Source organism: Mesoplodon bidens (genome assembly GCF_964165515.1).
Source record: "Mesoplodon bidens genome assembly, chromosome: X".
Lineage (NCBI taxonomy): Eukaryota > Metazoa > Chordata > Mammalia > Artiodactyla > Ziphiidae > Mesoplodon > Mesoplodon bidens.
The window spans coordinates 62,847,007-62,868,270 of record NC_138163.1 but is presented as its reverse complement, the minus strand read 5'-3'; the positions used below and the strand labels follow the sequence as shown (position 1 = coordinate 62,868,270).

At 32.7% G+C, this 21,264-nt stretch overlaps 1 protein-coding gene across 8 annotated transcripts in view; it reads left to right on the top strand.

Annotated features, from left to right (window-relative positions):
- PCDH11X (protocadherin 11 X-linked) overlaps window positions 1-21,264 on the top strand; it is a gene marked incomplete at both ends in the record, with an annotated part of 701,896 nt that overhangs the window by 479,087 nt on the left and 201,545 nt on the right. For all 8 annotated transcript variants that reach the window (XM_081222278.1, XM_081222282.1, XM_081222277.1 and 5 more), the window contains one exon: window positions 16,736-16,934. In XM_081222278.1, the coding sequence (XP_081078404.1) occupies window positions 16,736-16,934 (199 nt within the window). The remainder of the gene's footprint in view (window positions 1-16,735; window positions 16,935-21,264) is intronic.

Sequence of the window (21,264 nt, the reverse complement as noted above, 5' to 3'; positions counted from 1 at the left end):
AAAGCTGATTACCCCCAGAGCAAAGTCAGTACCAGGTGTGGAGCATTCTCAGGCTATGCACAGGTAGGGGGATGAATTCACAGACAGTGCTGGGGAGGATGTGGAGAAAAGGGAACCTTTGTGCACTGTTGGTGAGATTGTAAATTGGTACAAGCAATATGGAAAACTGTATAAAGCATCCTCAAAAAATTAAAAATAGAATTCCACTTCAGGGAATATATCCAAAGGAAAATAAAACACTAACTGGAAAAGATAGCTGCACCCTCGTGTTCATGACAACATTATTTCCAATAGCAAAGACCTGGAAACAACTAACTTGCTCATCAACAGATGAATGGATAAAGAGGTTTTTGTACACAATAGAATATCATTCAGCCATGAAAAAAAAGAGGAAATCCTACCATTTGTGACAAAAGACATTATGCTCAGGGAAATAATTCGGACAGAGAAAGACAAATACTGTTAGGTGTCACTTATATGTAGAATCTAATAAAAATAATTTTAAATCCCCACCAAACTCATAGAAAAAGAGGAAAAAGAGGTAAGATTTTTTTGTTTGTTTGTTTGTTTTTTGCGGTACACGGGCCTCTCACTGTTGTGGCCTCTCTCGTTGTGGAGCACAGGCTCTGGACACGCAGGCTCAGCAGCCATGGCTCATGGGCCTAGCCGCTCTGCGGCATGTGGGATCTTCCCGGACCAGGGCATGAAACCGTGTCCCCTGCATCGGCAGGCGGACTCTCAACCACTGCGCCACCAGGGAAGCCTTTTTTTTTTTTTTTTAAGAGGTAAGATTTGTGGTTACCAGAGTCATGGGTTAGGGGGAGGGAATTGGAGGAAGGTGGTCAAAAGTTACAAACGTCTAGTTATAAGATAAGTACTGGGGATGTAATGTACAACATGATAACTATAGTTAATACCACTCTGTACTATATAGAAAAGTTGTTAAGAGAGTAGGTCCCGAGAGTTCTCATCACAAGGAGGATTTTTTTTTCTTCTTTCTTTTCTTTTTATTGTATCTATAAGAGAAGATGGATGTTAGCTGAACCTCTTGTAGTAATCATTTCACAATATATGAAAATCAAACCATCATGCTGCAAGCTTAAACATATATAGTGATATATGTCAATTATTTCTCAATAAAGCTGGGAAAAAAAGTGAATACTCTGATAGACTTTCCCCTTCTAGGTTAGGTATTGCTTGATTTAGTAACCATTAGTAAACTATTAAACAAGTGATAAAGTGGACTTAGCTGTAATTACTTCTTATTTATAGCAGAAACAAAGTAGCTTGAAACTGCTGTAATTTCTTATTTTTTCTTTTTTTACTAACTGAGATCTTAAATGATTTCCTTTGGTTTTTACTTTTAGTTTTAGTTGGACGTTTTTCTCGTGCAGCTCCTTCTTCATGAATTGATCCAACACTCTTAGTGGATTCTGTCTCAGTTGTTAGATAAAAGAGTAAAAGATACTTCCATTTAAAACATTGTATCAACTGATTAAGGTGTTAACAACTTTTATCTGGACCAATTACCATTTACTTTTCAATTACTAGATTAAGAGACTGCTTCTGGTAGAATTCAAATAAATTAAACAGTTGGGGAACAACAGCTCTACTGTGTGTGTCTATTCTTGAAAGTACTTACATTTGAAATGAGTTGTAAGAGAGCTACAGCTTATAATGTATAGATTCCAGTGCAGGATGTTTAGTGAGTTTTAGAAATAAATGAACATCACAGTGGAAAAGAACACAGTCTAAGAAACACTAAATTTTTACCATCCTTTTTGTGACCACTAATTAAACAATGCCTTGCCTGTATCTAATACTAACTAACACTGATTATGCTGATACTATTCAAATATCCAGGGAGAATATGTTTATACTCCTGATGGTGTTCTTAATTTTTATGATGGATGTGTGTGCTATCTATCACCAAGTGTTGAATTTCACCAATTTCACAGTCTCACACTGGGCCTTTTCATCCCTTGAATCTGTCAACTCAGTGGCAGTTTTAATGCAATATAGTTTAATTTTGCAAAAAGATATTGCAGAATAAATGATAGCTCAAGCTGAATAGTACCCTGCATGGAGTTTAAGGGTAACTGAAAATTAAGAGTAAGGTACCCAGAGTGAAAAACATCTGTCTCAAAGTGCACTGTGGGGCTTCCCTGGTGGCGCAGTGGTTGAGAATCTGCCTGCCAATGCAGGGAACACGGGTTCATGCCCCAGTCCAGGAAGATCCCACATGCCGTGGAGTGGCTAGGCCCGTGAGCCATGGCTGCTGAGCCTGCGTGTCCGGAGCCTGTGCTCTGCAATGGGAGAGGCCACAACAGTGAGAGGACCGCGTACTGCAAAAAAAAAAATATATATATATATATGTTGTGCTGTGACTAATGGAGACACTGAGCTACCTCTTTTTCCTTATAATGCCATATATGTGTATTCATTGGTAGTATTGGTATATTGGAATAACTCATAATACTTAACATTGATAGGACAGTATGTACCATGTAAATTTTTTAAATTTATTTTTTATTAAAGTATAGTTGAATTATAATGTTATGTCAATTACTGCTGTACATCAAAGTGACTCAGTTTGAATGAAGATAGAGAATGACAAAACAAGTCAGGAAAATCTTGATCTTAATCATGTATAGAACTGAGAACAGAGCCTGGTTTTTCTTATGGTACTGTTATAGGAAATGGCTTGTAAATGCAGTGAGACTCAGGAGATTTCTCTTCCATTTAGTTAAATCATGGAAGCAATTTTAAGTTAAAATTGCTTCCTTGATTGTTGCAAACTTACTTCAATTTATATTTAAAATCTTCTGTATTTTCTCACTCAACTCTTTCATATTCCTGTAGTACATATTTCATTATTGTCCTTATTCCCTCTCTATATATATATCAAAAATTTTTTAAAAGCTCTCTAAAATCAGATTGATTTCCTATTTTCAGTCAATATCATATGATAATGAGAGAGCAGTGGTAATTTAGAACAACAAGATGGTATTATTAAAAATAGCATATGAGATTATTTTAAGCTGATATATTGTAGTTAAAGAGGAAATAAGAATTAGGTTGATTATATGACCATTTTATAATTTATTATACTATCACATTTGCAGAAATATTTTCAAATATGTATTTGCTAGTCAAAATCAACTTATCAGTAATAATTGAGGCCATGGATAATTGAGAATCTTCAAAAAAATGTATGGACCCAAAATATTTCTTAGGTTCAGTTCTGGTGTTCTAATATCCTAGGAATGTTGTGAATATTTGTTAAGGAGATTTAAGGGAATTTTAATTCTAAACATAATAATATTTTTAAAGAAACCATATTTCCAGGGCTTCCCTGGTGGCGCAGTGGTTGAGAGTCTGCCTGCCAATGCAGGGGACACGGATTCGTGCCCCAGCCCGGGAGGACTCCACATGCCACGGAGTGGCTGGGCCCGTGAGCCATGGCCACTGAGCCTGCGCGTCTGGAGCCTGTGCTCCGCAATGGGAGAGGCCACAACAGTGAGTGGCCTGCGTACTGCAAAAAAAAGACAAAAAAAAAAAACATATTTCCATAGTATTAATCAGAGTTAGTTGATAATGTAGTTTCACTAGTTTCTATTATGTTGCAAGATAACCTAGAAAATCTACATAAGACATATAAACGTTTTGCCTAGTATAGTATTCTTAGAGCTCTATAGAGTTCATTTATTGAATATTTATTTCCATTTATTTGTATATGAATGCTTTCACTGTTAGTATGTATGACTGCATATATATATATATATATATATATATATGTAAAATACATTTACATTTAACTTTAAATAAATAGCATACATTTCTATGTACACTAGTTGACTAATTTCAGAGATAAATATCTAACTCTTCTGGGATATCTAATGTAACTTTGACTTATCTATTGTCATTTCATTTTCAAACGTTAATAATGAGGTGTTTTGATTCTTTTGAGTTTTTTATTCTAGATTTTAAATCCTAAGGATGTGTGTGTGTGTGTGTGTGTGTGTGTGTGAGTGTGTTTTGAAATAAAACTTTTTTTACTTTTTGGTGAAGCAGTTGCCACTTACATTTATTTACAAGAAATAAATTCCACCTGCTATCATCTCTATTGAGGTAGTATTTATCCCATTAATCTGTCAACACAAATAATCAATAAATAATCTATAAGAATAGAAGAGAGATTTTAAGAAACTACTCTTGAAATTGTATAGAACATCACTGGTACCATGCTTTCCATTTCTTGTTAATGTAACAGAAGTACATTAGGTGTATATTTGTTCTTCAGTTCCCCTAATGTGCACCTTGTGTCTATGTCATGAAATCATAACTTTCAGTGGGCACAACTACTTTAGAAGTGAGATACACTATGAGAGACTTGAATTAATCTTAAATGAGTGGATTACTGGGAGAGTTAGATACAACTATACGAACATCTCATTCTTCTGATTTGTATTGACCATATTAGGTTTCTTGATTTATATTATGCATTTTCAATGTGGTAGAAACAATATCCAAGTATTCAATAACTATTTTGATCAATCTAGTTAATAAATATTGTTATCGTGTAAATTAAAAAAAAATACAATCACATCTAAGTGCTGGGAATTTTCTCCCTTCTATTTTTCTTCAATTAGCTGAAAAGAAATGTTCAATTAATAATATAGTTTTTAATAATTTATCCATAGTCAATGCTTAAAATTAGTGGCACTCAAAATTTAGTGAACATAAGAATCATGAAGAGTGCATGTAAAAATGCAAATTTCTAGACCATGATACCTGAGATTCTGATTCAATAGGTCTGTGATGGGACATACTAATTTGAATATTTAATTAGACCTTATCACTCACCACCACCAACCCCACTATTCCTAGACCATGTACTGAGAAATACTGGTTTAAATGATGCAAACTTCATGCTGCTATGGGGGAGAAAAATAATTTGAATTTATTCAAATAATCATTTTTAAATGCATTATTTTCTTCAATGGTTAAAGCAGATGTGCAATGTATCTTTGATAGGCCACAAACAGGCAGTTTTATTCAGCATAAAGTTTAAGTTAAATTATGTATATGCCAGAATGACTTCCCTATACCTCAATATGTGAACATTTCTTCCATCTATTGGATTTTCAAAGCCTCATTTTTATATTTGTATTTTTTTTCTTCTGAAATGGATCACAGAACTGTACATATTCCTATTTTTATTATAGAAATATTAAAAATCAAATAAATTCAATTGTTTTAAAATACATGTACCAAATTCTAAATTTCTGAAAATTATTATCAATTAATTGTTTTATAAAGTCACATTTTGTCCATTCCCCCCAACTACCAGCCCTGAGATTACAGCCTTAGATGTTCATAGCACAAGTCACTTATCTTAATCTTTCTGTTTTATCCAAAGATGGTTTATCCCTTGTCTCCCAGAGAGCACTCACTGTCTCCAGATATTTAATTCTAAGATTGTAACAATCAGAAAGACTTTTATTAATACTTTAGAGTATCAATGAGAAGTCCTTTTTTTTCCACCTTAAGAAATGTCTATAAGGTATGTAAACTTCATATTATACTACCTTTCTAGTTTGATAATTGATTTAACTTGTTTGACTAAAGAATGATTCTCTGGGAAAATGAACTTTTTTGTTGGCTCATTTGAGAGTAACAGAAAGTTCAGTGGCTTATCTGGATATGAGTTGTTTTCAAGTATAATAAGTTTATCTGAGCAAACTCACCATGAAGTGTGAACTTCTACGATGCTTTGATAATCAGGAACTATATTTATTCATGTTTCTGTCCCTTGCACTTAGCACAGTATGTAGTACATTGTTGACATTTAACAAATGCTTTTGGAATTTAATTGGATAGGATGTTTAAAATGATAATTCATATCACTATGTATGCATAGTGATTCAGATCATATTTATTCATATTTAAAGTGTGTATGAAAATAAACTATTTTCCAAAAGGGCTATCAAATTGAATTTTCAGTAACCATCTTGAAATTATAAGTATTCTCGTAATTTTTGTTAATGTTAATATTAATCCATGGGAGAGAAAACTTGGATGTGATTTCTTCATAAAATAATGGCAGCACAAAATTTTTAAAAAGAGATTAAAAAATAAAAGCTCCTAAATATTTGGGATTATTAAATACCAAATTAAGCATGCACATTTTATAGAGTTCACTTTCTTGTGAATCTTTCTGTGTACGTTTTTGAGAATTAGCTTAAATTTACATTTATTTTAAATTATTATTACTTTAAACAATATAGCCAATAGTATTTAGCTAAAATAATCTCAGTTTGAAGTTTTTGCTTATCAATACTTGTTTAAATGACTTTTAATATGTCATATTTGTTAAAATTAATTTTAAAAATAACTCCAGGGACTTCCTTGGCAGTCCAGTGGTTAAGACTCCACATTTCCACTGCAGGGGGCATGGATTCAATCCCTGTTCTCGGGACTAAGATCCCACATGCCACGTGGCAAGGCCAAAAATCAGTCAAACAATCAATAAATAAAATAACTCCAGAAGGAAAATAAGACATATTGATGCACTTGGATTTGTGAAAAACATGTTGTATGTATGTGTGTGTGTGTGTGTGTGTGTATCTTGTGTAACTTCAAGATTATCTCTGTTTTGTCTTCCCCTTGCCTATTATGTCTGAGGTCATATTTTTAAATTTAAACATCACAACATATTTTTTTTGAGTTATCATTTAGATCAGAGTAAAATCTTCTATATAATGCACCATAAATAGACTTTTCCAACTTGTTTTTAAAACCAGTTGTGAGTGAACAATTCTTTTTAATTTGAATTTATCCCATTTCTTATGACCAACTTCTAAACTTAGAGTTAAACATTTTACCATCAAGTTACTTGTCTTATTTTCTCAAGGGGTGTAATTATTTTGTTTTATTACTACAACAAAATTTGAATAGGTTCATAGATATGCTACTTTAGAGGAACATGAAAACTAACCTAACTTAAACTAAACACACTGAACAGATTTGAAGATTTGCTGCTCCATGAAACTATTGAACCAAAAATATCCAGCAGCAAATTACAGCATATAATATAATATATATACAGCAAATTCATCTTTCAATAATAGAGTTACATTAATTATTTTGTACCATATTTCCATCAGGAAGCTGTAAAGGATGTTAAGTTGCCTGGTTGCCAGTGGTTGCTAAGTGAAGGTGAAGTCTTGATTAGCAAAATATTTTCCAGGGGCTGATGTCAAATGGAAGCAAATCTTAGGGGTTTGCTACATTGTTTCCCTGTCAGTAAAAGAAATAGTATTTGGTTCACTTAACTCTTTTCAGTATTACTTTTTGGAAAAAAAATAAAAATAAATCTCTTTACTTATTTATGGCAATAACTTAATGCTCCAATATTTTTAACTTTAGTATTCTGTCTGAATTTAAACATTATTACCTAATGGTATTTCCTAAAGTGTCACCAGTTCTTGACCTTTATGTCATTTACTTATGGGTCACTTACCTTTTACTCAAAGATTTAAAAATATGTTCAAAATCATCCTTTTTAAAACAGATCATTTATCAGTAATGTTGGGAATCAGTAATAGAAAAAACTTTCAGACACCCAAGGAAATAGTCTATATAATTTCTAAGTACAACTATAATTATTGTATGTGTTGATCGCTTACTGAAGAATTGTCAGGGCATGCATGGAAAGCACTAAAAGACATTATTGCAAAATCTCATAGGAACTTCAGAGATCTAGAGATAATACTCCTCATTTAACATTGTAAAATATGACCTACTGTATTTTGTAGGATCTAATCTTTTCAATTTATGTATCTTAAACCAAATTGTAGAATGCACTTTAAGAATAAGTACTTTTGGAAGATTTATTGAATTTGAACATTAATTAAATTCAGTATTGGGCCTGGAGTTCTTATATTCATTTCAGAGTATTATAAATGAAGTTGTCTCAACACCAGAGAGCTTAAAGTGCTTCTAAGTACAAATATATTTTAGCAACATTTTTTCCTCCATGGCATCAAATTCATATATTTAATTTTAACAGTTGTATCATTGAAGTTGTCTTCTGTGTCAATAAAAGCATAATTTTGTATTATAAAGACTGCACCAAATAACTAATGCTTATTAAATCAAACTGTATTATTTTTTATCATTCATACATACATATAAACTGAAAATATGGTTTAATACTTATAATACCATTGGAATTATCTTTGTTTTTGTTCAGAACAATACTGCATGTTAGCATGATCAAGTTATAGACAGATAATTTTATATCTATGAAGTTTCTCACACATATATACACACACACACACTCTATCATCATTTTATGCTATGGTCACCTCTATGTTAATAATGTCATAGGTATATCATATGTATCATTCATCAAAAATGAACAAGAACATTTCCTGAATGCAAAAGGAAATGTCTCATATAAAAATTATGAAATAATGGCTAATTAGACTACAGTCTGACATTAGAATCCCATTATTCTAATGACTCAATTTAGTTTAAAATGTCAAATTATCTATTCAAAAATATTTAGAAAATTTAAGCAGGACTCCTTGTTTTCCTTTTTGTCCCCTTGAAATTATAGTCAAGGGATTATGTAATGCAACATCTGAGTCCTACCTTAGACCCACTGAATCAGAATATTTGAGGGTTGGATCCTAGGAAACTGCATTACTAACACATCAACTAGGTGATTTGTACGCACCTAGTGTTTTCTAAACCACGGAATAGCTGGTTGCATTAGCTGGCTAGCAATTTTACCAAAATTGAATGCCGTTTTCTCCCTAATTCCCAAATACAATGAAAGGCAACAAAAGTAATATTACAGTAGGTTCAAATAATGTATTTAAGGTAAACACATAAGATTGATTTGAGGGCTTTGGGTTAGGAAACAAAATATTTCACTAGTTTCTATTTCATCCTCAATTTAGATATATTTTAGAAATATGTGTATATAACTTTTATAAAGCAATGAAAAGGATAGTGCCATATCAATTTTCCCCTGGGACAGTAGCATAATAATTGTTTTCACCTTTTTAACTTGTAGATCACTCTGAGGTTATTTTTAATACCATTTGTGTGTGTGTGTGTGTGGGTGTGTGTGGGGGTGGGTGTGATAAATGGAATATAGGGGTGTTCTTGTTTGTATGTAAAATAAATAGAGGGAGGTCTGCTTTTAGAAAAATATACCTGTATAAAGAGTTGCACAATAAAAGAGTACAGTAATACTACAGATACTAATACTTTGCAATTATTCTTCCTTCCACCTCAACTATATTCACCCCTACATTGCTTACTGCTACCTTCCATCACTGTTGCTAGAAGATGCAGCTATTTTAATTTCCTTTTGATTACCAATGGGAATTATAGAACACCAAATATTATTTAAAGAGTAACAAGAGTTCAAAGGAAATATTGGATTGGTCTTTTTTTTTTTTTTTTTTTTTTTTTTTGTGGTACGCAGGCCTCTCACTGTTGTGGCCTCTCCCGTTGTGGAGCACAGGTTCTGGATGCGCAGGCTCAGCAGCCATGGCTCACGGGCCCAGCCTCTCTGCGGCACACAGGATCCTCCCAGACTGGGACACGAACCCGTGTCCTCTGTATCAGCAGGCAGACTCCCAACCACTGCACCACCAGGGAAGCCTGAAATATTGGTCTTTTAATCTCATATATTTTCAGGATGTGACCCATTTTACCAGAGTAGCAGTTGTTTTTGATGTGCTCTGATGAGCACCAGGTAAAGAAGATGAAGTTAAACATGCTTTATGTACACTTGAAAGGGTCTAAAACAAACAGGTTACCAATGTTTGGTACAATGCAATAAAAAAATTATCACCATGCAAGCTGATGTGCACAGTCTTCAGTTTTATTAGGAAAATTTTCTAGGTCATTTTAATTTTTAAACTGGTATTTGATCACCATCACATAGCTTCTTGTTGTGATTTCTACTAACATTAAACAAGAGAATATTTTGTTCCAAGTGTTTATGCAATTAATGACAATGCCAGGTTTTTCATCTTTCACTGTATACTGCATGATTCCAACCTATATAATTCAAGTCAGAAACCATCTGTTGCTTGAATGACATTTGGTTTGTTTAAAATGCATCAATTAAGCAGACATGTTGTGTAACTACAGCAATGGAAGAGTTATTTTGCAAATATAAAAAGTCACACCAGAGACAAAACACTGCTCAAAACAAAACTTGTGGCTTCTGTCTTGGAAACACACTTTCAAACAATTTAACAACTTGAAAATATTAAATATTGACTAATATTATGAAAAATAAAATGGTTATTTGTATCATATGTGATCTATAAAGCCATTGTCTCCTAAGCCCACATTGTCACCAACAATAAAGTGGTAAATACATAAGGTCTTATTTTGTTAATTACATAAATAAATTACATGGGTAAAAAGGAAAAGAGTAAAATGTAAACAGTCTGAAAATACTGTGTCAGGGATGAAAAATTTTCATTTACCCTCTCGGTTCTTCAAGCTGGTCTAAGAACTAAATTGACATGAGGCAGACTAACAGTAGAAAAATCATACAAAATTTACTAACATGTATACATGTGAGAGACTCAGAAGAACTGAGTAACTTGCCAAAATGGCTGCAGCCCTTACCTTAAATACCATCTCCAGCTAAAGACAAAAGAGGATGTTGGATGGGAGAGAGACAGTAATGGGAGATGACCAAGCACAGAACAGTAAACAAGAGTAAGGTTGTTATGCAAATTTAAGTCATTGAATTCTCCATTAATAAGAGTTTCTAAAGATTTAGTCCTTCTTTTCCACGTACAGGGAGGGACATACCATTACAAATGGAGATTTCCCTTACAAATGTAAATGTTTCTTATAAAAGGGTAACTCCTACTTGGTTTTCAGTTTTTCCCGTGTCTACTGCTTGGAAAAGAACCGGCTTAAAAATATTAATATGCCAAAGAGACATATTTCAGTGTGGCAAATACTGCTCCTCTACAGATGCCAAATTAAGTTGGAGATTTTAGCTTGGAATAGGAATATTAGTAGATGAGGCTTAACTATCTTCAAACACTGGAAGTCTTGTCATGTACAAGAATCACACTTATTCTATATAGCTACAGAAGACAGATCTAGTAATAATTGGTGGAAATTTCTCCTTCTGCCAATGTTTTTATTTCCAGCAGCTACCAAGAGTTCTATTACATTTTGAGCTGGAGAATCAAATAATCAAAGATATTAAAGTTAAATAAAAAAGCAGAGTAAGGCAGACATGATTCTGAGCATGAACTTACCTGTTAAATACTTTAGCAATTCACTTGCCTTTTTTTTTTGTTTTTTGTCTTTCTTACTTCCTGGCATGACTGTTTTTTGAATAGTTTGAGGTTACCAGATAACTGCTTCTGGACAATGAAAGTCCTATGATGATTTATATATTTAAATGTAAGTCACTAAATCTACATGTGGTTAGCACCAAAAACAATGTAGAGATGCTTCATCTATTTTTTTTTAATTGATACTTGGGTTTTGTCTTAGAGACCACCATAATGGCCTGGTTTCAATTTTAATATTTGGTTTTAATTTTTGTACACATGCCAGTTTCAAAGCATGTTAAGTTTCAGTTTTGTTCTATTTTCATTGTTAGTCACACAATTGTAGTTTCTCAAACATTTGTAGATTCAAATTCACAAAACTCTGCCAATTGCCAATTTAACAATTCATCATGGTACCTATCTACAAATAGACTATTTCCATTTTGATTAAGCTGAAATGATTCATGACTCAAGGAAAGATGCCCTCAAGAAATGCCATGTAGTCTTCTGACTATCAAATGAATATGTCTGACAATTGCCAAAAATTAAATAAATAAAATAAAATTTAAAAAATTACCAAGTGCCATGAAAAAAATTCATGGTAAAATAGAGCTAAGAGAAGATCTGATTCTGGAGAAGATCATGAAGAACTTCCTGCATATGCTAGTAATAAGTTATGCTATTAAAAAAATAAAAGCCTTGAAGGGTAAACATTTCAGGAACATAATGTGAAAGGGAAAATGAGAAATTATACAGACCTTTCAAATTTTACGCAATGGAACCCTGAAAAAACAATCAGGAGAACTGATATATCCTGCAAGATGACTTGAGTTGGAAACGTAGGAGGTTTTATGACTACAAGTATAGGGTCAAATAGTAAAGGACTACTATAAAATATGCCATCTGGGAGTTTTTACACTGGGAATTATGAGCTGGAAGTGAGATATATGTGCTGACCACGTAATGCTGGTGAAAATTTCAAGTTGAATTTCTAACAATTTTCACATTTAACTTTATAATATATTGAGTAATTATAAATTCTTTTGTAAAGAGGCAGGACCCATTGGAAAATGCAGGTTACCTCTGACACTCAGAATGAAGCTGTTGATTATTATAGAATATGGGAGCTCAGAAGCTTAAACTGTGTTAATTTGATATCAAGAATGTTTTATATATGAATCAAAAACACTCTTGCATATGGTAATCTTTAAAAAATAATAACCCTACCTATGATTACCCTTTCTAATCAGAGTTCCTGGTGTTGGCAGTGAATCTAAGGTAGACTGGGTCAAGGTATATTAGAATTGGAGTCAGGGGGAATGCAAGGATGTATGATTAGTTTGAAAACTTTGACAGGTAATTCTAATGAGCCCTCTAGAACATGATACTCAAGCATTCAATAATGAGATTCACAGGCTGACCTATCTGTATGCAGCCTCTTTGCTGCCAGATTAACCTTTCTAAAATGCCACTTACATCATGTTATGGAAATGTAACAATATTCACCTGATATTTAGTATGTAATTATGCCTTCAGGAGGTATAATGGACACAAGAATGTTGGGAATTTGATAGTTTGCCTGTAAATGATTGATCTAGGTGACACCAATATTATTTCTGAGAATTCATACATTTTGGAATTTTGATTGATTTGAGCTAAAAAGAAGGCATGTAGATTATAAGGAGAGGCTCTCTGTCGACTTTTCTCTTACTGGCAGAAAAATAACTAGCCTTTCAGTACAGACATTTATTCATGAATAATCCAGGATTTGTTTCCATCCTGTAAAGGCACCATTGCAATCAATAGATTGCTTTAATTTGAATGCCACAGCTTCCTAGAAGAGTAGCAGACAGACAAATTATGACATGGTCATTAATGTAATAGATCTTTTATACTGCACAGTAATCATTGTCAACACTTGAAAAAAGGGAATTATTTAGTCTTCTCTTTGAGAGACTTAAGAAATGATTTTCATGAAATAGTTAATATTTCTAAATACACTGGATAAGAAAAATACCTCTGTATTTTGAAGACCTCCGTATTATGAATCTGAGCAGAAAAGTGCCATCAGAGATTAAGGATTCATCCATTAAAAAGTAAAGGGCAAAAAAAAAAAAAAAAAAAAAGTAAAGGGCAAATGAGTTAAACCAGATTGTCAAAATTTGCTACAAAGGATTCATAAATTGTTAAGTTCATATAATTATTTTATGTTCAGTTCTATCTAGAAGTGTCACAAATTGCAAAATGCAAGCTTAAGTAGGAATCATTAAAGTAACCCTAGGAAAAAAATAGTTAGCTGTTTCTTTTCCCATTAAAAATTAAATTTCAGAAGGCTTTTGAAACAATTTCTTAAAAATTAAATTCTAACAAATTCACCTAAGGAACTATTTCATGGAGATTTTATAAAATGATGGACAACTTAGTTAATCACCCATGCACCAATAAAGAGCCTCTTGTGAATTCACTGAATAAAGAAATAGAATATTACATTTAATCAATGATATTTGAATGCCTTCTATGGATTATAGAAATAGGTAAGAAAGATGCTTTAGACTGTAAACTTTGAAACTGTTAATTGAGAAAGAAATCAAATCCTCAGTATGCAGTTGAACTTCAGACTATTTTAAAATGATATAGAGCCATTAATGACTAAACAACATACCTTGGTTTCCACTTGAAACATTCTGATATTTGTTAAAGTTAATATAGACAAGAGAGTTTATTAATATGACTGTTTGAAATCTCAAAGGTGTATATGTAATAATGTCACGTATAAGAACTGCATTTCAGGAACAGGATGCTGGTGCTTGTGGTGTTTTACGGGCATTCAGGAAAGGACAAAAAACAGTTGTGTTCACTCAAGGGAGTCCTTACCAACCCATTTATTCCCTCTTATGTACCCTTAAGGGGATTCAATTTATGAGTATCAGGAGAGTTGGGAGTCAGTACGTGACCTGGTTAATTACAGATTCACTCTAGGGCATTCCTTTGCAAGGGATTTTAGTTGTTACTAGTTACAGGTGTTATAGGATGGGATATCTTTTTGACTTAAATTGCCTTCTTTTCTTGTAGATTAGCAATTGAACATAAAACTCCATTTCTCTTACATCTGGAAGTAATATATATATAGGTCCTACTTCTATCATTTGATAGAACTTTATCTTCTATTCACTGGCAATTTTAATTCTGTTATGGTATATGACTCCATGCTTAACTAGCACATGTTAAATTCTGGATTCATTTATTTTTGTCAGAAGTAATCATTTTCCTATATATAGATTCTTTTATCTAGGTCTAATACTTTAAAAAAGCTAAATGATAAAAATACTTGAAATATCTGACTTATATCTTAATAGAAAAAATACTTCTTAACAGTTATACATTGTGGTAGAACAACTGTAAATTAGTTTCATGCTTAACTGGTTTTTTTTATATACAGTGACTTTTAAATTTAAGTGTTAAGTATTATTTTGACTTTAAGTTACATACAATAACAGACTGTTGATAAATGTCTACAATATAATGTTTCAGTCATTTTAAAATTCTGTTTTTCCAGTTCTTGAATTTTTAAAAGGTTTGTGAGCATAAATGCTTATATCTTACTTGAAGTGACTGAAAACATATTCACAACTATAAGTAATTTTTGGAATTAAATGAGGTTTAACCTATAACTAAATGAGCTTATGACTTCTTAGAGAAAGAACAGTCAAATGCAGCTTTGCTGGACTGACAAAATTAGCTCACTGTGTCCTCACATGGCAGAAGGGGAGAGGGAGGTCTCTTGGGCTGCTTTTATAAGGACACTAATCCCATTAATGAGGGCTCCATCCTCGTAACCTAATCACTACCCAAAGACCCCACCTCCAAATGCTATTATGTTGCGAATTAGGTTTCAACATATGAATTTTGAGAGGACACAAACATACAGTCTATAGCAATATCAACATCTGAAGAAATGGCTGACTGTCAAGCCTGAACTTGTGAAAGTATATGCACTCTGTCATGGAAATGTCTAGTACCTAATTACATGTACCCTTTGATATGTATAAATTTCCTAAATAATTATCTCTAAATTGCATCTTTCATGCTACTAGTAGTTAAATGTTTTAGTTGATCTATTGTTACATAGCAAACTACCCTTAATCTTTGGAGCATAAAACAAAAATCAATTGTACTTAACATTTTTTAGGTCAGGAATTTAGGTAGTGCACAGCAGAGATTGCTATCTCTGCTCACATTGACTGGTATCTCAAATGGAACGGCTCAAATATCTGGAGATGGTTGGGATGGATAACTCAAAGGACGCCATAAGCTATAATGTCCAGAATGGATTATTTACATACATATTTAGCACCTGATCTCGATTGGTTGGAGCAGCTGGGACTCTCTGGTTATTGTATTGTACTTTCTTTTTATGGAGTTTTTCCACATGGGAAGCCTGAGCTTCCTCACAGTATGGCATTCTCCAAGTAGTCAGACTACTTTCAACTCAGCTGATTTTCCTGAATGAGTATTCTAAGGGAGCAAGGCAAAAACTGTGAGATTTGGTTACACAGGGCCTCTCCATATTCATTGTGATAGAAGACTACATAAGGGTCTGAATACTGAGACGTGAGGTCCATTGTCAGGGCTATCTTCAGAGACTAGCTACTACATGTAGCAATACCGCAAACAAAATTACTGCTACATCTGGTGGAGTTACCACACTATTGGATGTCATGAACCAAATCCTTCATCTTTATATGTTGGCATGTATAAGTTTTTTTTTTTTATTCTGCTATAATTACTATCAGAGATGATCCCTATAGTTTGCTTTTATAATTATCCATACCAAGTAATTATTTTATTTAGACTGTAGAATCGATTTAAATGAATTCCAATTCAAAATCTTACCCCTAAGATTCTTTGAAAAGATGATTTGTAATTTTAATTTATAAGCCTACATGATTGAATAAATTTGTATTATTATTTACTGTTTCTGTCCACCAGAATCTTACAAATATAGCAGTAAATTTTCATTATATTTATTCAAGCTTATTATTCAAAAAATGAAATCTTGTCAAATTATAGTTAAATAAATCCATGTTCAAATGATGATCAGAATACCCAATGTGCTCAAATGTCAATATGGGTGACAGCCTCTTGATTTCAAACAAGTTAACTTTTATTTTGCAACTGGATGTGCCCTGTTAAAAAATATAATAAAAGCAATTCTGCTGCCAGGTAAAGCAGGTTTGAACACAGAGCTGACTATTCACAAAAGCCTGAAATCATTCACAACTCAAGATAATATTAATGTGACTTCACTAGATAGCTGAAATAATACATTTTCTAAATTGGATGTATTAAGCAATTATTCAGATCATAGCTGAAACCCTGTAATTTTCTGTTTTTTTCAGTCCCAGCGACGTGTCACATTTCACCTGCCAGAAGGCTCTCAGGAAAGCAGCAGTGATGGTGGACTAGGAGACCATGATACAGGCAGCCTTCTCAGCACATCCCATGCCTTGCCCCTTGGCTATCCTCAGGAGGAGTACTTTGATCATGCTGCACCCAACAACCGCACTGAAGGGGATGGCAACTCTGATCCTGAATCCAGTAAGTGATACCTTTCTAGTCCTGCAGGATAAACGGGCTTAATGTGTTTGAAAATCAAACAACTGTAGCCATAATAGCATTGGACATTTAATTATGTTAGTAACACATTTTCAAAAGGTAGAAACACAGAATTAGGTGGAAGGCATATATGCAGCAGTTTATCATTTTTGAAATATGTGATCACATCTACTTTGAAATTTACTATGAAATTTTAATAGTCATTTTGTTTAGACCTAGAGATTTCCATTTACCTATACATACATATGTATTTATATGTATATGATCAGCCAGTTTATTTTATTCATTTATTTCTGTACAGATAAAATATTTTTATAATTCATATAAAGTATTTTCTAGATGTTATTTTTAATTTTTAATAGAGATAAGAATCATAGACAATTAATTCTTTTTTGAGGACATAAGAGATCCCGACTCCAAGGTAGAAGAATTGGTCTGAGGTTTTCAATAATGTATTGAAACCACATGCCTTAAGCCATGTTACTGTTTAGAAAAACATTTAGATTTGGTCTCCAGACTGAAGGTATTAAAGGCTATATTTTGCACAATCCAAAGATGTTGAACTCTTGAAAAGGATCATGAAGTTGATACTAAATAGAGTTCATTAAATTTATTAACTTGAACATGTATCTTAAACATCACTACTTCCTCATAATTTTGGGAAATACAAAATTTGGTAAGGTTATACATATCTCAGAAGATTCTTGTATTTGAAGAATTATAATTTGCCTCAGATATGTTTTATGCACATAAAGCTGTGTAGGTCCAAAAGAGCATACCATATATGTGATAGAGAAGAGTCATAGGTATAGTAAAAGAAGGAAAAAGAGACCACATAACATATAAAATTAATATAAAATAGAAATTTTGTATGGTATTTTGAGCATTATGGAGTGTATGGATATATAATTTAAATAAACCTCCAGTTTTGAGAACAAAATGGCTTCCCCATCATTGTATTTTATTTATGTATTTATGTATGTATTTATTTATTTATTTATCCCATCATTGTATTTTAATCCCTATTTTCTAAACTCAAAAAAATAAGGGAAATGTATTGGTTAAAGACCAGAATGTAATCTAAGACTAAGCATACAGAACCAATGACAGCATGACAAAACTTTTCTCTCTGCAAAAATAGACACTGGATATTAAAGGTGTTTTCAATATAAACATTTTAGAGACTTTTTAGACACCAAATTCAGAAAGTCCTAAACATCTATCTCTTTATTTAATTTTATACTTAAAACAATTTATCAGCATTCATTCTAAGGATGAAAAATTCTTCCATAATATGCAATACTAATCTACCTTTCATTTACTTATGTATAACATGATATAGTGACTTACGGTAGGAATGCATGGCTGTGACTATATCTTCTACTATAATGAACTCAGAGCCAATTTCTAATAAGAATATGGTCATAAGTTACAAATATGCATTAAGCAAAGATATCTTTTTTCTTTTTTACTTCATAAATTATTATTGTAATTGTAGGCTTATCACTGCCTTGTTAACAGATAGAAATATATAGATGAAATAAGCATCATTTTTATAAACTAGAGAGAATTGATTCCTTTGTGTATGACATGTGTTATTAAACCCCTTTCTTAGAGGATTGTATAGTAACAATTAAAGAATAAACTCAAAGTAAGCATCCACAGTGTGGATCTAACCCTGAAATAAATTTTCAAGCTGAATAAGACTAAGATGGTATATTATTGACAGTAATAGGGGCAGAATTGGTATGGGTTAGAATCTATTATAAAACATTTAAGGGGTTTCCCTGGTGGCGCAGTGGTTGAGAGTCCGCCTGCCAATGCAGGGGACACGGGTTCGTGCCCCGGTCCGGGAAGACCCCACATGCTGCGGAGCGGCTGGACCCGTGCACCATGGTCGCTGAGCCTGCTCGGCCAGAGCCTGTGCTCTGCAACGGGAGAGGCCACAACAGTGAGAGGCCTGCGTACAGCCAAAAAAAAAAAAAAAAAAAAATCCATTCTGTATAAGTCTAACAATATTTATGGGTTAATGTTTAAAGTTTATTTTTACTATGAGTCATATTAGCTACCTACTCTACCTCGGAACCAGAAACTTCCATCTAAACCAGGTTCCAAGAGATTTTTGTCCGTTTTGGACAATAAAGGACCTTAATACAAGGGCAGAAGCACAATATTTCACTTTAAATAAAGTTCTATTATCTTAATATGACATACTAGTGGGATTTTTAACATATACATGTGTATTTTGTTTTGATTAAGAAGGAAAAAAAATAGCTGATGCAAAATTTGCCATAGCAAAATAATCTCTTTAGGCTACTACAGATGATAAGGTACTCTGATTGTTCAAAAAGAAGGTCTATAGCTATGAAATAGTACATAATAATGGGTTTTGTGTTATGGAGCAGATGCCAATATAATGTGCAGTGTTAGCCAATACCACTACAAATAAGAATGTAAACCATTAGAGGAAATAAATGCTGTCCTTAAGCAATAGCATTAATTTATGCAGTTCTCATTTCATATTTTGAAATGCATTACATCCTCAACCTGCTTTCTTTTCTGCTAATGAATTGCTCAAAATAGTATATAGTTCTGAATATTCTTTGTAAGTTCACAAAAACAGATAGAAATACAACTTTTATGAATAAGATTTTCTCCAAAATTTGCTAGAGGCATTTATTAATACTAGTTTAAAATATAGTTTTCAGGTTGATACAAATCTGCTGATTAGATAAAGAAATTATGCGATCCATTCTCCTGAGTCTTTTGCCAAGAATATTAACTTTCCTTTTTAAGATAAAGAAGAAACAAGCAAACTGAGTCCAATTATTTCTCTTTCAGGAGACAAGTTTAATAAAACTTTCTGTCTCATTCCACTTGAAGGCTTTTTGAATTTTTAAATTTCACAATTGCCATCTCCTGACTTTAGCCTTTGGTATGAGGGTCGCTGAATGCCATTCTATGCAGTTTTTTTCTTCCTTGGCTAACAGTCTATGTCCCAGAGCTTTCTTCCCATCATAACCCCATCAAATTATGTGTACCATTTCAAACGGACCCTGTTCTTTGAGGCTAGCTTAATTAGGTGAAAACATGAACAAACAGAAATCCAGCCAATAAATAGCATTATTGCTTACTTCTGGGTTACTGTGAATACTGTAACAGGTTATGTCTTTGCATTTTCAAAGAATCTTGTGGAGACACGCAAGACTGTGGCCCTAGCAGACAACATAGTATGAATGTGTACTGCTAGAATTTTATAAATCAAGATATAGTATTAATTGACAGATCTGAGGACAGTGTGGTCCTCTTGGGACTACTCTAAACACACTAAGTTACATATGGCCCTATGTTCATATATATATTTATTTACAAGTAGCATCAAGTAAAATATAATTTACAAAGAGAAGACTTAAAAATACTTTCCAACTTTCTTTTGTAAAACATCACTCTGATATTATAATTCAGACTAAGTTCTGAGACACATGGAAATATTAGCAAAGTCTACCACGTTAAACTTCAGAGATTTCTGAATAGTTCATACACATGAAGTTATAATGTGTGTGTGTGTGTGTTTTATTTTTTTTCCCCTTAAATAGAGAATGCAGTGCTACTCTCTCACTATGGGCGAGTTGGAGTGAAAAGGGTAACTACTTCTAAATTTCTATTGATCTGCTGGCATATTATAATTTGACTGATCATAGATAACATCCATGTTTCTTTGGAAGAGAAATGGTGAAAAAAAGTTACTAAAGAGATTCAAGTCAGTCTTCAGGTTACCAGCTGAAACAGTTTATTTTCAGAGAAAATCCTCCTAAATGAAAGGGAAAAAATACTTTGTTTAATCCGTGCTTTAATGATTTTCAACTGCCAAATTACATCATCTGAATTTTTTGAAACCTCTTCATTGGATGTGGTCATTTCACACACGAAGTCACTCTCTCTGAAAATGTTATACTTGGTCTATTGGCTAAAATTTGAATTTAAAGTAACAAAATACATGTAAAATTTCATCAACATTTAAAAAATGTTTTGTAATGTTTTTATTTTACTTTACTCATTTCTGTGATGCAAAAGAAAAAAAAGAATTCCAAGAGCATTTAGCGCTAAAGAAGTGCTACATTTAAAATAAAGAGAAATATATTTTTTTCATTAATTAAAAAAATGATAAATCTCTCTGCTAGAGTATATCTCAGGTAAACACATTTCTTTGGCATTCATTTTTCTTTCACTAGATCAGGTTTGCTTAGCACTATAACATTGTACTAATTAATTCACAGAAAAGGGAATAATTAATCTTTTCCTGGCAACACGT